This window comes from Dendropsophus ebraccatus, chromosome 10, assembly GCF_027789765.1.
Source record: "Dendropsophus ebraccatus isolate aDenEbr1 chromosome 10, aDenEbr1.pat, whole genome shotgun sequence".
NCBI classification, from domain to species: domain Eukaryota; kingdom Metazoa; phylum Chordata; class Amphibia; order Anura; family Hylidae; genus Dendropsophus; species Dendropsophus ebraccatus.
The window spans coordinates 23,652,531-23,671,480 of record NC_091463.1 but is presented as its reverse complement, the minus strand read 5'-3'; the positions used below and the strand labels follow the sequence as shown (position 1 = coordinate 23,671,480).

Genomic DNA, 18,950 nt, shown 5'->3' with positions numbered 1-18,950 from the left:
ATTCAATATAAAGATTACAGCAGGAAAGGATTTCTATGGAGATTTGCTACGTCTGACCTAGACAGAGGTGGCAACAGAGAGCACTGTGTCAGACTGGAAAGAATACACCACTTCCTGCAGGACACACAGCAGCTGATAAATGCTGCAAGGCTTGAGATTTTTAAATAGAAGTAATTTAGAAATCTAACTTTCTGACATCAGTTGATTTAAAAACATTTTTTTCTACTGGAATACCCCTTTATTCTGTACAATCTCTATTAGGAGTGTAAGAAAATAGATAGAAAGATAATAAAGGAACAATGATAATTTTATGCACATTTTAGTAAAAAAAAAAAGATTTATGGCTCCTTTAAGCAACTTTTCTAGAAAACCATAGGCCCCACATTCTTACTAATAGCTTTGTTACCAGATATTAACATATGTGTTTTTGATGTTTTTCTTCTTTTGTGTTGCTTATGTTAAACTTGATTTTATTCAATATAAGAGATCAATTGTTTTGATTCCTCCTTCGCCTCTACTGTGGGATTACGCCTCTCTGTGATGTGAAGAACCAACGATCCAATGAACCAATCATTAACAAAAAAAACACTTATGTCGATTTACTAACTTCCTTCTTTTCATTTAATGTCCTTCACAATAACATTTGTTGCTTTGAGTTTTCATGAACATACTGTGAGAACTCATCTTCCATTGCATAATGTCATTATTTAGCTCGTATACCGCAGAAGCCGAGTCATCAGACGACACGCTGGTCTAACACAGACCTCCCATGGATTGGTGTTGATCTTAAGTTCCCAGGAAACCTTCGTTGTCATCTTAATAGCCGTGGACCCGCAAACACGTCCGATATTGTTTACAGCATCGCCGACATTGTAACTCCCTCCAAAATATTAATTTCGAGCCAAAAAAATATAAGACCGATTGTTGGCTCCATTACAAGTATTAGTAAAAAAAAAATGAACCAATCTTCCCAATTTTGATGATTTTTTTTTTACCCAAACCCATCAAGCTTTAGGCTGATCTAACATGGGAACAGTAGAATGCCACAACAGTCATTGGGCAAATTACCGCCACACAATACATTCTATTGGCTATATAATATGCATACCATGGAGTTTAGGCTCCCCCGAAAACCATTCTTCTCTATCATTGCATTTCCCGTTTCACTCAACATTCCACTCTACCCGGTTATGACTGTAGAGTATGTATGTGCTTGTGTATCCTCCACCATATGCAAATGCACATCGTCCACCCACCGCACCATTCAGTATCCCATGCAGTCAGGTCTCAGCTTGGTGTGTCAATATGTTATATAGGAAAGGAGGAACATGCTGGCATTTGCAGAATTAGTAGCTTGTCATCCTCCTTTTTGGTTTATAATTCTCGTCAATATTATTATCTTTTTTTTTTTATATATTTTACATTTTACAAGTTTACTATACAGAAAAGAAAGATTCTCTCCCTTATAGGGGGGTAAATGTTTGTCTGTTTTTTTTTTTTATGGCAGTTTACTCCCTTTTACTGCTGGTATTTTCAAGGCTCATGCAGGAGGTCACTATAAATTTCTGAAGCATCTCTCCCCAGTCCTACTTGCTGCGTTCTGAACACAGCGGTGTGTGCTTCTCTCTCACGTCTTCCCCCTCCTAGGGCAGTGATTGTCTGACTCTGGTATGGGTGAACCCACTTCATGAAATACGGTTATGGGGTTGGTAGACTTGTTCGAGGCTTTGTCAGTGGACCGAACTGATGGGTAACTGCCATGGGGATCGATTAGAGGACTGCTTGTCGGATGTCAAATGTCCTTAAGCTGAATTCATCTAGATAAAAAAGGACAGCAAAGAGACATAATGCATAACACTTATGTAGCGAAAAGGATTGTGCATTTTGTAAACGTCTAGAATAGTTTGGTACTGTGCCGCTCTTTTTTTTTTTTTTTTCTTGTTTAGATCATCAGTACATATTTGGCACTGCCTGAAAATGAGCATGCTAACATAGAGTATGACTACATACTTCCACCCACTTTAAGATGACCTCCACATTGTTCGCTTTCGATAACTACACAGATGCTGGTGTATCTGATTTACTATCATTTGTCAAAATCCGTGTAAATGGCTTCAAATAGGACTACAATATGACCGTGAAATGCAAAAACATCCCAGAATAACCATGTTGGTCCCGAAACACAGAACATCGTCTTCTCTAGTCATCAGAAACGATGATACCTTATTGGCTTTATTGAGTCTAATGTCGGGGGGTCATTGACCTATTTATGCACATAGGGCAATAATAAGGAGTGATGTGACTGAACGGTACATAGAAACACTAAACCTCACACAAAATCAATGGAAGACTCGGACGATGCGGTGTGGACCTTCTATGGACAGGGTCTTCTATGAGCTATTATACTATGGACTTTAAAACAAGTCTTGGGCTAGAAGTAAAATATAATTAATATAAAATAGATTTAATCATCAAGCTGTGGACATGTTGATGTCTAAAATAAATAATCTACACAAACTATTCTTCTATAGATTATATTCTGCAATATGATTTATTCGGTTCTATTAAAATAGCCCTGTTCTGTACATATACTGAACAAATCAGCCACAGCATGGCTGAACAGAATAAAAATAATATTTAGGAACTGTCACTTCATTAATGAGGTTCTGGCCGTGGGATATTAGCGCAGCTATTATAACATAAAACATTGTCCTGTGCTCAGTTTGTTACAATGTAAATTACTATAAAGACGTGTATACTAAGACTTGGAAGAAAAGTCATGTTTGGCGATGTAATCCATTGCGTCTTCCGACAATTAAATCTATTTTAAAATGAAAATATATTGGTTAATAAAGTTCTTTTACTACTTCTCTGTGGTCTTCCACGCTCTGTTGTCCTTATTAGTCCAACTTCCCGTCTGATGTGCATCCTGTAATGAGCTTCCTGTTCCTGTGCGCACTCTAGCCAGGAATTCAGCCAATTTTCCTCCCATTATGTGTGTGTATAGTGGGGAGTTATAGGTAAGAAGGTGTAATGGGAGGAAGATGGGGTTGGCAGAAATCCTGGCTAGAGTGTACATAGGAACAGAACATCTATTAAAGGATTTACACCAGAAATGATGTTGGGCTAATGTAGACAAGAGAGAAAAGAGTTTGCATTACAAGAAGAAGGAAAGCATAAAAGATAACAGAGAGGTAGTAAATTAACTTTATTTATGAATATGTTTTTTTTATTAGACTGTTGAAAATAGGTGTCAGAGTCGAAACCCCTTTAATGTTGCAAAATATATCCGTTTAGAGATGAGTGCAACTCAAGCCTTCTCAAGTCCAATTTTACAGCTTTTGAATACCAGTGGCTGCCTGGAAAACATGGATATAGGCTATATCCATGTCTTACTGGACTCCCTAGGGCTGCATCCAACTTCTTCAGCCATCGGTAATCAAATGCTGCACAATCGGACACAAGTTCAAGTTGTTTTCATCTCTGATCACTTTATATTTTTCCCCATATCCAATAAACTAAAGTAGAGGTTGGTGCTCCTTCTCTTCCAGCAACCTGATATCAATAAGCCCTGGTGCACATGAATATGGCACCTATAGAACTGTGTGGGGCTTACTATACCTCTACAAACCTCAAATGTCATACCTAGTCATACAGAGGTATTGCCATGTGCATGAGGCCAAAAGTTGGAAATGGTATCTCTTATTTATGTCAATTGGATCTCAGTTGTATACAGATTGGACTTCTAATGGTGGTGGTCATCCACAAAGTAACAATTTTAGGAGAGCCGAGGATTGGCGTTAATGCTATGACTTTATGTAGTCTAAACAGCTGAAAAATCTTTCCACTCTCAAACCCGTATCTCAATGATGAATATGCAGGCCCTGCTGGTTTTAATGAAAAATCGATACCTAATAGCTGCACTAACATCAAAATTGTAATGACTGAACCACGTAATGATCTACCATATAACATAAGTAAGCCTAACTTTCATTATCTGGATTACTATATAGATGCCTTATACTTGTGAGAAGATGTAGCACTTAATGAAAATGGAAAGGATTTATCATCTGAAGACCCCGGATGGATGAAAACTGATTACAACCCCCCCAAAAATGTAATAAAAGGAAGTATGTAAATATACTCCATTTTTATAGTTTGCAGCATAATCATAATCAGGTCATAAGGTAGATTCTAAGGTAATTAAAGTTCATCTAATTCCCTCAGAGTTTTCACCTCTGGACTTCCAAAAGAAATACTTCGACTCAGAGGAAGGCATGGGAGGGTTAACATAATTTGACTGTCATATGATCGGGTTGCTTCAGAATCTCGGTGTTGTACAAGTCCAGTGCATGATTGACCCGTATGATTTCGCTATTGGTCAACTTCAAGCGATGCTTCAGCATACAGGAAAAGAGGTCCAGTTGGGGTTTTCCTGGTCCAGCTGGCGGGGCTAAGCGGTTGATTCTTTCCCGGATGTCCAACATAAGCAACATTACAGAGGATGAAGAATAGAACTGCCCACCTTGGGAGTAAGACTGATTAACTTGTTGAACAGCACTGCGCAAAAGATCTGGGTTAAATCTTAAGCTGTAACCATACAACTGGACCTCGGATATCTTCACGTAAAACTGCCTTTTTGTAGGATCCGACAAGTCCACTGGACCTTGTCCTGTTTCATTGCGCAGGAGCGTAGGTAGACGTGTACGACTGCGAAGGTAAATGTGTACAGTTTCAAAAAAGGTCTTCCAGCGGTTTCCCAAAAGAAGAGTCCAATTAAAACACTGACTGTTTTGAAGACGTGTCTTCTCCCATCTTGGGTAACCATGTTCTCCAAAAGGCATACTCCAACCTTCAGAATGGCTGCCGCTAAATGGGTTGACATATACAAAGAAGCTTGGATCCAGAGTAGTGTTCCTGGCCTGACAGATACGCATAGACATTCCAATGACCATGTGAAGGAACTCGACTCGGTTTTTGTTGCTTTTTAGGGTGAGTGACATTCTTTTTCTCCAGCGTGGATCAAAATAGGTGTCTAATCGAATCTCATTACTAATGAAAGTTGTGTGCACGTGAAGACGGGAGTCCATCTTCTGCAGTAGGTAACGAAGCTCCTGGTCTTGGAAGTCCAACTCTGTTTCCAGACTGATGAACTGCTCACTTCGTTCTGAATCTACATTCTGTGCCTCACACCGACCACGGTACAATTTGTACCCTTTATTACAGGAGCCACATAGCGAGATGTTAGCCATACTGCACATTGCACAGCTTTGGTTGCCACCTATTATGCACGGAATGGGTCGCTGGCAAAGCATACTGCCTCCATGGCACACACAACTACGTTGACTTTCTAAGAACGTGCCCCAGAAGCCATTTTCATTGCAGTAGAGGAGGGACTGCACTCGAGCCAGCCACTGCTGAATTGATCTAAAACAGAAACAGATTCACATTAGTAAAACAGTGGGGAAAAACATGTCATTATGTCCACACAAAATATGGTTAATGAAGCAGAAAAATACTATGAATGATATTGGTTCTACCAGTAGAAAATGAAACTTTACCCCCCTACTATCCAAAGTAGGAGATCACCGGAGGGTCCGACCTCTGTACTTCAGCCGATCTCCGTATCGGGCCCCGGCTTCTTATCATGTGGCGTACCTGTGGCTCTATTCATTCCTATGGAGTGACAAGAGTCAAGTACGCCGGGAGAACGATGTCCGTCGTCTCCATAGGAATAAGTTGCGGGTCACGTGCTGTACCTGCGGCTCTATTGATAATACAGAAGCCGGGCCCAATATGGAGATCGGTGAGGGATACAGAGGATGGACTCCCCGCAATCCCCTACTTTTCCCCTATACACATTTCATTTTTTCTTGAATACCTCTTTAATCCTAAAACAGCGCTGTCTTGTCATCCTGTCTTACATACCTCAGCTTACCCGTAATTTTATATAGTTGAAGGGGTTATCCAGCATGGCCACTTTCTTCCAGAAACACCGCTCTTGTCTCCAGTTCAGGTGTGGTTTGCAGTTAAGCTCCAGTCACTTCAATACAACTGAGTTGAAAAACCTGCACCCTAAATGGAGACAAGAGAGGTGCTGTCTCTGGAAGAAAGTGGCCATGTTTTTCTAATGCTGGATAACGCCTTTAAGTAGGAGGTACATGTTGCCCAACAACCAGATTGAAAAGATTGTAGTGGTGATATATTGGGTGCAAGAAATAAATGACTGAGACAAACAACTTGGTTGCACAAAGCAACCAATCAGAGCCTAGCTTTACTTTCTTAACAAGCACTGTTCATATGAAATCTGATTGGTTGCTATGGGCAAAGCAATCTATAAAAACAATTAGTTTTTCCATTGACTTACATTATTAAAAAACTGAAAGATGGATCAAAGCGCATATGTTTTTTTTAGCATACACAAAAATGCAGTCAACCACGTTTTTTGTGTACATTTAAATAAAAGCATGCGTTTTGATCTATTTTGTTGATCCATTTCCAATCAAAACGGATGCAAATACATCAGTTTTTTTTTTAACCATTTTCCATCCTTTTTTGGAGAAAAAAAAAGGATTTAAATATGGACTGCAAAAGCAATGTGAAGCCAGCTTAAGCAGCTTTGGATGTTTTTAAAGTTTCCCTTTAAACTAGTTTTGATATTGTTCCGCAGAGAAGAGGAACGCAGGGCAAAATATTCAACAGGTTCAATGTTCAATTATTTTAAGTAAACGAATAAATGTCTAAGAACAAAAACTACAAGTGGAGTAAACAAGAGTCTTGTTAGTCCAAACTCTGGTATTTCACGCAGTGCGCTATCGTCTGTTTAGATTTCATTTCTATGTAAATATGTGTAAACTTCGGCACTGATTAAACTAATAATGCATTTTACTCGATTTCGCTTCATACGGCCATAGAGTTAAAAAATGTAATTCTGCCTGTCTGCCGCCATCACTAGAGGAAACTGGAGCTTACCACATGCATATTCATACAGTATTGATGGATCTGATTATTAACAAACAAAATACATACATTTTTGCGCGTATGTTCACAAAACGTTTTTTAATGCTAAAATATGCCCCTATAATGATAAGTACGGCCATAAATAATAATCATGATAGTGATACATCATTCTGCTTAGCTTCTCTGTTACTAGTTTATGCTGACATTGTTCTGTGCAGCTGATTCAGAGATATCCCGCTGAATAACAAGGACTGCACACTAATTCTCTCCATTATGAGCATATGCTCAGTAGTCCTTGATATTCATGAGCACCAGCTCCCTATGCCCACCAGCTGCTGCTTGATAGTTGTCTATCTATACTATGAATATATACTCTATACCTCCAACCATATTGTGTAGTGCCATTCAGTTCCTAGTGTTCCTAGAACTCTCCTCCATTGAACTCTTTTAATTATTATAATTTTATTTTTTTTTGCATGTTTCCATAATTTTTTAATACAATATTTGTGTAATTAACTTAGTTGTACTTATTCTTCAGCACTACACAGTATGGTTGTAGGTATAGATTTGAGTGGTTTACAAACTGATATAAACTGACCATACCAACCAATTACAGCTCAGAATTTAGCTGTAGTAAAACAAAAGCTGAGCTGAGATTGGCCGTTATTGGTCACATTTAATATATCTGGGCCATGGTATATAATTTATACCAGCCTGATTATAATCAATATTGTTTTTCATGTTGATAATGTATTAGTCCGTGAATTCGTGTTATTATTGGAGCCCAAAGATGGCAAAACAGATAGTAATGTCTTCACAAATGATTGCTTTACCTTATCAGATGGTATTTAAGCTGTTAATAAAGTCTCTTTTAAACTAAAGGCGTCTCTGTTATCTCAGATAACCTTTCAGGATGAGCTGTCCAATATGTATACATGAGGTGTTGCATTATTTCTGCCCATTATATAACCTGTATAGGACATTTTTGAACAGATACATAATGGCTCCTCTACACTACACAAACACAGAAGAAGGGATCCTGCAATTCTATATATGGGAGAGATTTATCAAACATGGTGTAAAGTGAAACTGGCTCAGTTGCCCCTAGCAACCAATCAGATTCCACTTTTCATTTTCCAAAGAGTCTGTGAGGAATGAAAACTGGAATCTGATTGGTTGCTAGGGGCAACTGAGCCAGTTTCACTTTACACCATGTTTAATAAATCTCCCCCTATGTCTTTATAGAATACCATAAGCACCAGAAGCTGGGGGGGGGGGGCAAAAACCTTTGGGGCTAGCCTTTATTACCTTGGGTCTTGGGCCCCTGGACATTTATGTCAAGTACTGCCCTTGATCAGCAGCATGGAGGACATTATAGAGCAGTATATAGAGCATTTTACTACTTCAGGTCACAGAACGGCCAGTGTTATGCACCCTGTGAACATGGCCTCAGGCTTTATCCAGGAGGCCAGAAGTCAAATGCTGAGCGTACGAGTTTGGAGAACATTGACAAACACAAAAAGTTTGGCAAATCTGCACATCACTACTCCTCTAACACCCCTATGCCTACATGTAAATGTCTGCTCTTTTTACATTGATACCTAGTGGGCTTTATTTCTTGATTTTCTTCTTAACGCTGGAGCAACAGACTAAAATAAGAGTTATATGTCTTAATTCAAGGTAAGAAGCCATATTAATGCTCCTGACAGTTCTACACTAACCCCTTCCCGTCAGTAACATGTATATATACGTTCCTACTGCAAATACCCCATGTATGCAGGGACGCTTTAACCAGAGGGCACATGGTGCACGTGCACCGGGCCCACTGGTTAAAGGGGCCCACCCTGAGCAGGCCGGCCGTTGCTATGTGCGACCAATGAGGTCGCACAGGGCTCCGGCCACCAGCCTGTCAGGGTGGAGCGCCATGGATGGGTAATCTACTTACCCATCCATGGCGCCCCCTGCAGGGCCCCCCCATCCGCCGCTGCCCCCCTCCGCCCGCCGCTGTGCCCCTCCGCCCGCTGCTGCGCTTCAGAAGGAGCTGCAGCCACAAGAGGGAAGAGAAGAGGAACGCGAGGACCCGGGTGAGTATAACTGATTTTTTTTTTTTATGTTATATGGGAGGGGGAGCGGGAGCGAACGGGGGGGGGGGGGGTTGCACACAGCAAGGGGGCTATATACTATTGGGGAGGGCACAGGTGGGCTATATACTGTTGGGGAGAGCCCAGGGGGGTATATACTGTTGGAGAGAGCACAGGGGGGGCTATATACTATTGGGGAGAGCACAGGGGGGCTATATACTGTTGGGGAGAGCCCAGGGGGGTATATACTGTTAAGGAGAGCACGGGGGGGGCTATATACTATTGGGGAGAGCACAGCGGGCTATATACTGTTGGTGAGAGCACAGGGAGGGCTATATACTATTAAGGAGAGCACGGGGGGCTATATACTATTGGGGAGAGCACAGGGGGGCTGTATACTGTTGGGGAGAGCACATGGGGGCTATATTCTATTGGGGAGAGCACAGGGGGGGTTATATACTGTTGGGGAGAGAACATGGGGGCTATATACTATTGGGGAGAGCACAGGGGGGCTATATACTGTTGGGGAGAGCACATGGGGGCTATATACTGTTGGGGAGAGCACAGGGGGGCTATATACTGTTGGGGAGAGCACATGGGGGCTATATACTGTTGGGGAGAGCACATGGGGGCTATATACTATTGGGGAGAGCACAGGGGGGCTATATACTGTTGGGGAGAGCACATGGGGGCTATATACTGTTGGGGAGAGCACAGGGGGGTTATATACTGTTGGGGAGAGCACATGGGGGCTATATACTGTTGGGGAGAGCACATGGGGGCTATATACTGTTGGGGAGAGCACATGGGGGCTATATACTGTTGGGGAGAGCACAGCGGGCTATATACTGTTGGTGAGAGCACAGGGGGGGCTATATACTATTAAGGAGAGCACGGGGGCTATATACTATTGGGGAGAGCACAGGGTGGCTATATACTGTTGGGGAGAGCACATGGGGGCTATTTACTACTGGGGAGAGCACAGGGGGGGTTATATACTGTTGGGGAGAGCACATGGGGGATATATACTATTGGGGAGAGCACAGGGGGCTATATACTGTTGGGGAGAGCACATGGGGTCTATATACTATTGGGGAGAGCACGGGGGGGTTATATACTGTTGGGGAGAGCACATGGGGGCTATGTACTGTTGGGGAAAGCACAGGGGGGTTATATACTGTTGGGGAGAGCACATGGGGGCTATTTACTACTGGGGAGCACACAGGGGGGATTTATACTACTGGGGAGTGCACGGGGGGGCTATATACTACTGGGGATAGCACACAGGGGGGCTATATACTACTGGGGTGAGCGCACAGGGTGGCTATATACTACTGGGGAGAGCGGATAAGGGGGCTATTTACTACTGGGGAGAGCGCACAGGGGGCTGTATACTTCTGGGGGAGTGCACAGAGGGGCTATAGACTACTGGGGAGCGCACAGGGGGCTATATACTACTGGGGAGTGCACGGGGGGGCTATATACTACTGGGGATAGCGCACAGGGGGGCTATAATCTACTGGGGTAGCACACGGGGGGTCTATATACTACTGGGGAGAGCACACAGGGGGCTATAATCTACTGGGGGGAGCACACGGGGGGTCTATATACTAATGGGGGGGCAGACAGGAGGGCTGTATATAACTGGAGGAGCACACAAGGGTCTATATACTACAGGGACACCTTAAAACTATGGAGGCCAGAGGGGTGTAACTATGTAGGGGTACGGAGGGGTGTAACTACTATATAGGGGTACAGGGGACCTAACTACTGTATGTGTTGGAGCCTAAAATATTTCTCTGGCAGATTCTGGAGAGAAGATTCACAGCCAGGAGAAGACTTCAAGGTGGCCCAGGCTGGATAGAGAGAAAAAGAAAAGGTGACAGACTCTGATCGGAGAAGACGCCCCCGGTGAGTCACTGGATGTAACTGCACTCTGTTATAGGGTTGTAGTGTTAGGGGTCATGGTGTGACGGTATTATGTAATGTTATAATTGGCGATATCTTTGTTTTGTTTAGTGCAGTTTTCATGTAATATGTAATCACTGTATGGTGGAAATAGTGTTATAAGGTAACTACTGTATGTATTGGGGCTCTTAATACAGTGTGGGGACAAATTCAGTACATTATACCATGTGCCGAAAGGGAAGAGGGGGGCCTACTCTTGAGGGCTGTGCACCGGGCCCACCAATGTATTAAAACGGCCCTGCATGTATGTATATGTTCCTGACTACAGGGGCTTTCTGATGTGAGCGGGAGCGCTGCAGAGATAGAGATCCTGCTCACATCTATGCCTGGGGCCTGGAGGTAATGAAAGTCAGCTGCAATCCTGCAGCCGACTCTTATTAACCCCTTAAACGCTGTGATCTACAGCAGGTGTTCAGTAACAGATAAGGCATCTGTCACTTAGTGATCCGGACCCCTGCAGCATGTGCTGACAGGCGGGGGTAAGCTATTTACCTCCGTCCTGTCGGTTCAACGATCCATGTATAGCGTCTGCTCTCAGGCAGGCTCTATACATAGATCGCCGATAACACTGATCTATGCTATGCTATGGCATAGCATAGATCAGTATATGCAATCTAATGTTTGCATCTTTTACAGTGATAAAAGAGTAATAAAAAAAAGTATACATTTTTTTTAAATAAAAGTATTAAAAAGCCCCTTATAAACCCCCTACCCATAAACGTATCAAAGACCCCCTTGCCCATTATAAAAATATAAATAAATAAACATATTACATATCGTAGCGTGCAGAATTGTCTGATCTATTAATATATAACATTATTGATCCTGCGCGGTGAACGGCGTAAACGGAATTAAAAAAAAAAAAAAAAAAACGCACCAGGATTGCTGATTTTATTAAATTATATATAAAAAAAAAAAATTATAAAAAGCAATCAAAATTTTTCTGTTACACCAATATGATATTTAAAAAAACTAGAGATCATGGCACAAAAAAATTTGGTGGAAAAATAAAAGCGCTATTGCTCTTAGAAGGCGGGGAGGAACATTGCATTAATCTGACCCGGACATCCGGGCATCAAAGGGCTCTGTCTTGAAGGGGTTAAAGGCAAGGCAAATCCCCATTTATATTTCAGCTCTTCGTAGTATAGCATAGTAAATGCTGGTATCAGTTCCTTTCTTGTTTTGTTAGTGTTATACTGAGAGTTGTATTTTTTAAATCTTACTTGTAATATTATATTTTCTTTTTTTTCTTTTTATTTCTTTTTGCTTTCATTACTTTTACTTAAAACCTATACCTCTCCAGGAAGAATGTAATCAATATGTCTTGGTTTCGGGAATCTATGTGCTCAGTCCACTGTACTCTCAACATCTGTTGCTGTGGAAAGAATAGCTAAAGCCCAAAATATAATTCAGTAATTGATCTTGCGTCATTGATTCTGGTATTGCTCTTACTTTGAAAATTATTTCTTCATGACCGATCCAGGTCACCGATTTTATTTTCCAATGCTGTTAGCAGTTTTGACGTATTCTTAGCCATATCAATAAGGAGGACTTTGAAATTTTATCGGATTGATCTTCCAATCTTGCAGTCCTATCACCTAATTGGGTGATAGTCTCTTTTATATCTTCTCTTATTTCTCTCAAATCCACTTGGATGTTCGTGTTATTAAGCATCTGTTCCATAGCTTCTTCCTTTATCAGTTTCCCTGCAGTAGTTGCCATCTCAGACGCTGTTTGCAGGGATTCTTCAGAATTGATATCAGAATCATCTGCAATTTTAGATTTTGTGTTCCCAGAAAAATTGTAGCCTATTTTTTGCTGTATTAAATGGTTGTTCATTTTTTTCTGTTACAGCCTGGATTTCTTCTCCCCTTTATCTTTTTCCGACTTCTCTCTCTTCTTTCTCCTCCCTCTTGCAAATACTCACAACCTCTGATAGCTCTCACAAAAAGGTTGTGTCCAACCGCCCACCAGCTTATCTGATATTTATTCCATATTTATGTATTTTCTTTTATTCCATCTTACTATTTGTATAGAATTATTATTCATGAGTGTCTGGATATAGCAAACCTATGTTCCAGAAAGGTAGTATCAAAGGGGTTATTCAGAAATAGAAAAAAACAACAGCTGTTTTCTTCTGGAAACAGCGCTACACCTGTCCTCAGTTTGTGTGTGGTACTGCAGCTCAGTTCTGCCTCAGAGCTAAGTTGTAATACCAGTACCGTCCTGAAGACAGGTGTGGCACTGCTTATAGATCTATGTTTTTAATCCTGGATAACCCTTTTATACATGACTTATATTGTAAAAGAATCACACTTACCTCCATATGTTTCATCACATGAAAATCATACAGCGCAGAATGCTTTAAATCACAGATGTTAGATTTGGGTCCTCCAGTTTTCATAAAACTACAATTCCCATCATGCCTGGGCAGTGATAGCTACCGCCATAGTGGCCATAGCAGCTGCTAAGGTGCCCTCCTGACAAGCACTTGCAGTTTAATGTTGACGGTTATGACTACACTTGACGGGTTTGTGGTCCCGGGGGGGGGGGAATTCAAAAATTTGTTATGGTGCTCAGCCGTTTCTAGTTACGCCCCTATGTCCAGGCATGATGGGAATAGTAGTTTTGCAACAGGCTGAGTTTGACACCCCTGTTTTTAAGGTATATTCCTCAACTATCCCAACTAATAAAGGTCAACTTGCAGGATACATCAAGTTAAATACTTTTGCAGAAACAATCATTTAGCAAACTTGCCTCGTTCCCCTGATATGCTGTTCTTTCCCGCCCATTGTTGACAGTTTGTTGTCTAGGTTACCGACCATCACTCTACTCTAAAAACAGTTGTCTGAATGATGTATATATAATTTATATCTCTATATATTAAACAGTATACACTATATTGATATACACATACATCAAAGCTATTTACACCAGCCACACCACTGCTTTTAGAGCAGAGTGGTGGTCGGTTACCTAGCTAATGTGACAAAAATGTAATTGAATATTTAACCTGATGGGTCCAACTATAATTATATTTGATGGGAATATTAGTTATATTATATGGGAATATTTCTTTAAATCACAAGGTATATGCACCTATAGACATAGGAGGAAGAATTGCTTTATAATCAACATTTGCCTGGCTATAACAAGCCTACATTGGGAATAGCTGCATTCAGCATAAACAATAATATTAAAAGATTATACTGAGCTCCATATTTTTCATCAAAAGAAAATCAGCCTGTGCAGGATCGCTCAGGTTAGTAAGGTTTATGCAGCTGTAAGCAGAGAGTTAAGCTTTATCTGCCACAACACATGCAAGGCAGCTGGCAGTTACTCATCCAAAGTAGTAAGATTTATGCAGCTTGCTGGAAGAGGAGGGGGAGGAAATGGCTGCGTCCTTAAAGGGGTTGTCAGGATTTTAAGAAAGTTGCCTAGGAGCATAAAATCTTGGAAAATAACCAATGCTCACCCATACAATTCTATGGCACCATATAGTTGTCCTTTCCAGTCCTGCAGCAATGACATTATATACAGATACAGAGCCTCATTTAGGAATCTCGAAACACGGGACCAGCCAGATATCCATCCAGGGAAAGACATAGCCATGGGGTGCCTCCTGTAAGGAGACCACCAAAACTACCATATTAAGTGGCCTCTTTCAGTCAATAACCAACTCAATTCACAAGTCTAAGGATATGACAGGAGAAACACCAAAGCCAGGTATCCATCCACAGACAGCTGTTTCGGGATGTTGCCCCTCATCAGTGTGTAGGAGGATTATGGCTAGGTGGAAGCAATGCGTAGTAGACCACCATGGTAAAACGATCACTGATCTCATGGAGACCAGCTAAAGACAACAGTATAGGCTGCTATAAAAGCACTCTTAGAAAATAACCAATGCTCACCCATACAATTCTATGGCACCATAATAGTTGTAAGTGTAATGTCCATTCTAATGCTAACATGCCTCAGGCTTGGTTCACACTACATTTTTGCAATCAGTTTTTTTCATCCGCTTTTTTGCAAAAAACTGATGCATTTGTGTGCATCTGTTTTGATCAGTTTTTCCATTTACTTCTATTATAAAAAAAACGATTCATTTTTTTTTTACAGACACAAAAGTAAGGTCAGCTACGTTTTTGTGTACGTTAAAAAAACGTATAATAGAAGTCAATGGGAAAACTGATCAAAACGGTTGCACACAAATTAATCCATATTTTGCAAAAAAACAGGTTGCAAAAACGTAGTGTGAAACCAGCCTTAGAATAGATACCAGGGGAGACTCAGTATCATTAGTGCTGCATGCACTATATAGGTAACTTACATTAGTCTGAAATAAGTCCTGCAGTTCTTGAAACGGCCAATGGTGGCAGCAATAAATATAAATAAATAAATATATACACACACGGCTCTGCTGCATCCTACACACCCAGTTCTGCTCCATTAACATATTCAGAGACACACAGAGTGATACTACATCAATGTACAAACATACACTTCCCTGCTACATCACCATACACAAAAATCTCTGCTACATACAGACACATACACATTAAGTTTAATACAGTTTGTTCCTACCTATACAGTCAGCACTCCTTCCAGTCTTCTAATAGTATGACTATGTCTGAAAAAGACTTGTGACAGTATATATATATATATATATATATATATATATATATATCCTCTGTTATCACCGTTCAACCTCAGCTTTGCTAATTGGAGAATGTATCAGCATTCAGAATCTCCTAGGAAGCAGTGACATATTCATTTCTAGTTGTTGGGCAAACACTAGAGCTTAAAGATCAAAGCAGAGTTCTATTATTATTGATTTATAAAAAAGAATCCATGTTAAACCGACTGACAAGTGAAATGAAGTAAATTGTGATATTAAAAGAATACGACTTCAATTATTTTAAGGGGGGGGGGGGACTGGATAGAGAAGAGAACTTGATTTATTTTCTTGCATTAGTCTGAAATAAGCTTTGCCTTATTACGGCTTTCTAATTCCCATTTTTTTGGCTTTCTTTCAGTCTCATAAGTTATTATAATGAGGCGCAGTCACATGCAGCCTGTCTTAATACAATTACACAAGCGGATAGGTCACAATCTCTTGCTAAATCACATACATGAATTATCTTTAATGAGGAAAGCTATGGTGCCCCTTAAATTTGCTGCTAGGACTTTTCCGTGTTATATGGAATCTGAAAAATGACTGCGGTGTCCAAAAGTGGTCATCAAATGGAGCTTTACTGTTTGGGTAATAGATGTGGAGAGCGGATGGAATGCATCTTGTGAGCATAATCATCTGGTGATGACGGCACGAGCCGTAATGGAGCCCGAGGTGATCTGTTGCTGGAGAGAAACCCATTCATTTCAGTGGAATCCCCCCCATGAGTTGCCAATTTTCGAATAATTAGAGATAGGAACATAAAGTAGATAGAGATCCAGATATGTCCTTCTGCTTCTACTCCGCCAACTGTTAGAATGGAGGATGCAATTGTATGGTTGCCTGCTTAGAGATAACACGCAGATTATCGCCTAGAGGTGGATTTTAATGGTGCAATGATCCAAATTTATTATGTGTACATATTGCAAGTGATGATGCACATTTGTGGAGTTATTTTCTCTGTTCACGACATCTGGCAAGCAGTGAGAAAAATGGGCATGGTCTTCAAATAAGATTAACACAGAAAAATGAGCGAATTCCCTCCAAAAACAGCTCCACCTCTGTCCTCAGGTGGTGCATGGTACTACAACTTGGCTTCATTAAGGGGTTGTCCGGGATAAATTGATAATTAGTGATCCTGCCAGGGCTGTGGGGGACATGACAGTGTATACTTACCTGTCCTGCTCTGAAGCGGCCGCTGGTTTCCAGGCCATCTGCTCTTCACCGATATCATCTTTTCAGCATCATCCATTGATGTGCCAGTCCCACCGGAAATGGTCGCTCTTCATACACAGTATAGAATCTATGCTAAGCAGCAATTTCTGGTGGGAGCATCGCATCACTAGATGTTGAGAGAGTGGATGGCTCAGGAACCAGCAAATACCGGAGAGCGGGACAGGTAAGTATACATAACGGTCATGTCCCCCCCCCCCCCCCCCCCCCCCCCCCCCCAGGCATTTCTGATGGTAGATGCACATTACCAGATATTGCTAAAACATTACAGTGTTAGAGAGCGGATGGCTCAGAAACCAGAAGCAGACGCAGGGGAGCGGGACAGGTAAGTACACACCACAGTCATGTCCCCCACAGCCTCAGCAGGATTGCAAATGATCAGTTATCCCAGGCAACCCCTTTAACTATAATGAAACTGAGCTGCAATACCACACACAAACTGAAGACAAGAGTGGCACTGTTTATGGAAGAAATGATCTCAGTCTCTCCCCTGACCTCTGTTTATCCATGGCTGTCCCCTCACAGATGAGGTCGGGAGAGGGGAGGCCCAGTCATGTTGGATTCCAACTACCCAAGCCTATTGTTTCTAGGTTGATCGCTCTCTTCTAAGAACACATAAACATTCAAGTGTACGTAGAGTACAAGAGCTCTACGAATTACTCGAGAGTTTGAGTAGATTTATGTCTACCTCATTGGAACCATATAATTTTTTAGGCAATGACTGTATAGCAGTAGGACCCGTTTACCTTTCTCTGGGTAGCTGGTGATTGGGATTGTGTCGACAACGTAAGCTAAGGCCAAATAACTTTCGTGCCGTATGCTGCATCTTTTGCCGTTGGACATCCAGTGAACTTTGTAGCAGTTTGTAGCGGTTTTGCAATTCCCAATCATTTCCCCAGTGCTGGTGAATGGCTCCAATGCTTAAAAAGTGACTGTTGGGTAAGCGTCTCATGAAGGATTTAAACTCATCTGCGGAGGTATAAGAGAAGAAGTATTAACAATCTTAACTAACAGAGGAGACATCCATAGTAAGACAGTAATGGAGACACGAATGACATCGGAGCGCCATAAAGTATGAAAACAGCAAAAAGAAAAACAAGCAATAATTTTTATGTGTAGTCATCCAATACGAAAACAGTGATTATCAGTATTGTAAGAGTCTTTAGATCAAATTGGCATTTCCTTATGATATACATTCACAATAGACCTCGTAATATTCAGTAAGTCATAAACAGAGGTAAGAAGCAATACTAACTAAATAAAAAATTGTGAAAATTACAGTACACTAAGCTTTCAATTGGGTATGTGCCTAACCTACTGTAACTGGCATAATGCAGAGCAAATACAATAGCTACAGTATAGTGGGAAAGCCTATCGTTTAATCTTGAGGTGGCACCACTATGGATGGACGGTGGTGTTAGGGGACTTCTACATAGATCATGGTAATTTTTGTTATATCATAAAATTATTATGTTGCAGGTATGTTCAGAAAGTAGAAACTGATACAATGTACATTGCACAGTAGATGGAGGACATTATACAAACATATAACGTGTATTGTAACAAATATAATATGTTACGTTGTCTGTTAAAGTATAGCTTAAATTAATCATATTATTTTTGGTTATAATTTTGTAGTAGTACACAATACCAGGTAAGTTAAAAAAAAAAGGAGACAAAAAGACTATTTCATTCTCTTTTTTTTTTAATATGTTGATCCAGAATAAGATAAAATGATAGAGCAATACATTTTCCTAATTTAAATGGGATCTTCAGGATTAAAATGTCTTACAGTGGACTTGGAGTGCTTTCAAAATAAAAAGTTACCTTGCTCACTTGACCAGATTACTCCCCCCTCCCCCCTTTCAGGTGCCATTGTGCTATTGTCTGCAACTACAATTTTTGGAATGCACCTGATAAACAGACTGTGGGGGTCTGGGTGCTGAGACCCCCACTGATCACTGGACTATAACGCTCAGTATACAGAATTATAATGGAAGCCTATGGGACTTCTGGCAAGTCCCTTCTTATTGTAA

At 41.0% G+C, this 18,950-nt stretch overlaps 1 protein-coding gene across 3 annotated transcripts in view; it reads right to left on the bottom strand.

Moving 5' to 3' along the window:
- Positions 1-906: 906 nt before the first annotated feature.
- Positions 907-18,950, bottom strand: part of BRINP1 (BMP/retinoic acid inducible neural specific 1) — a 156,415-nt gene continuing 138,371 nt past the window's right edge. For 2 of the 3 annotated variants that reach the window (XM_069986567.1, XM_069986568.1), the window contains 2 exons: positions 17,661-17,883; positions 2,565-5,427 (listed from right to left, as the gene is read on the bottom strand). In XM_069986567.1, the coding sequence (XP_069842668.1) occupies positions 4,287-5,427; positions 17,661-17,883 (1,364 nt within the window). In that variant the 3' untranslated portion in view covers positions 2,565-4,286. Of the gene's footprint in view, positions 1,818-2,564; positions 5,428-17,660; positions 17,884-18,950 lie in introns of those variants that run through there. The other variant, XR_011364818.1, reaches the window with a different exon arrangement.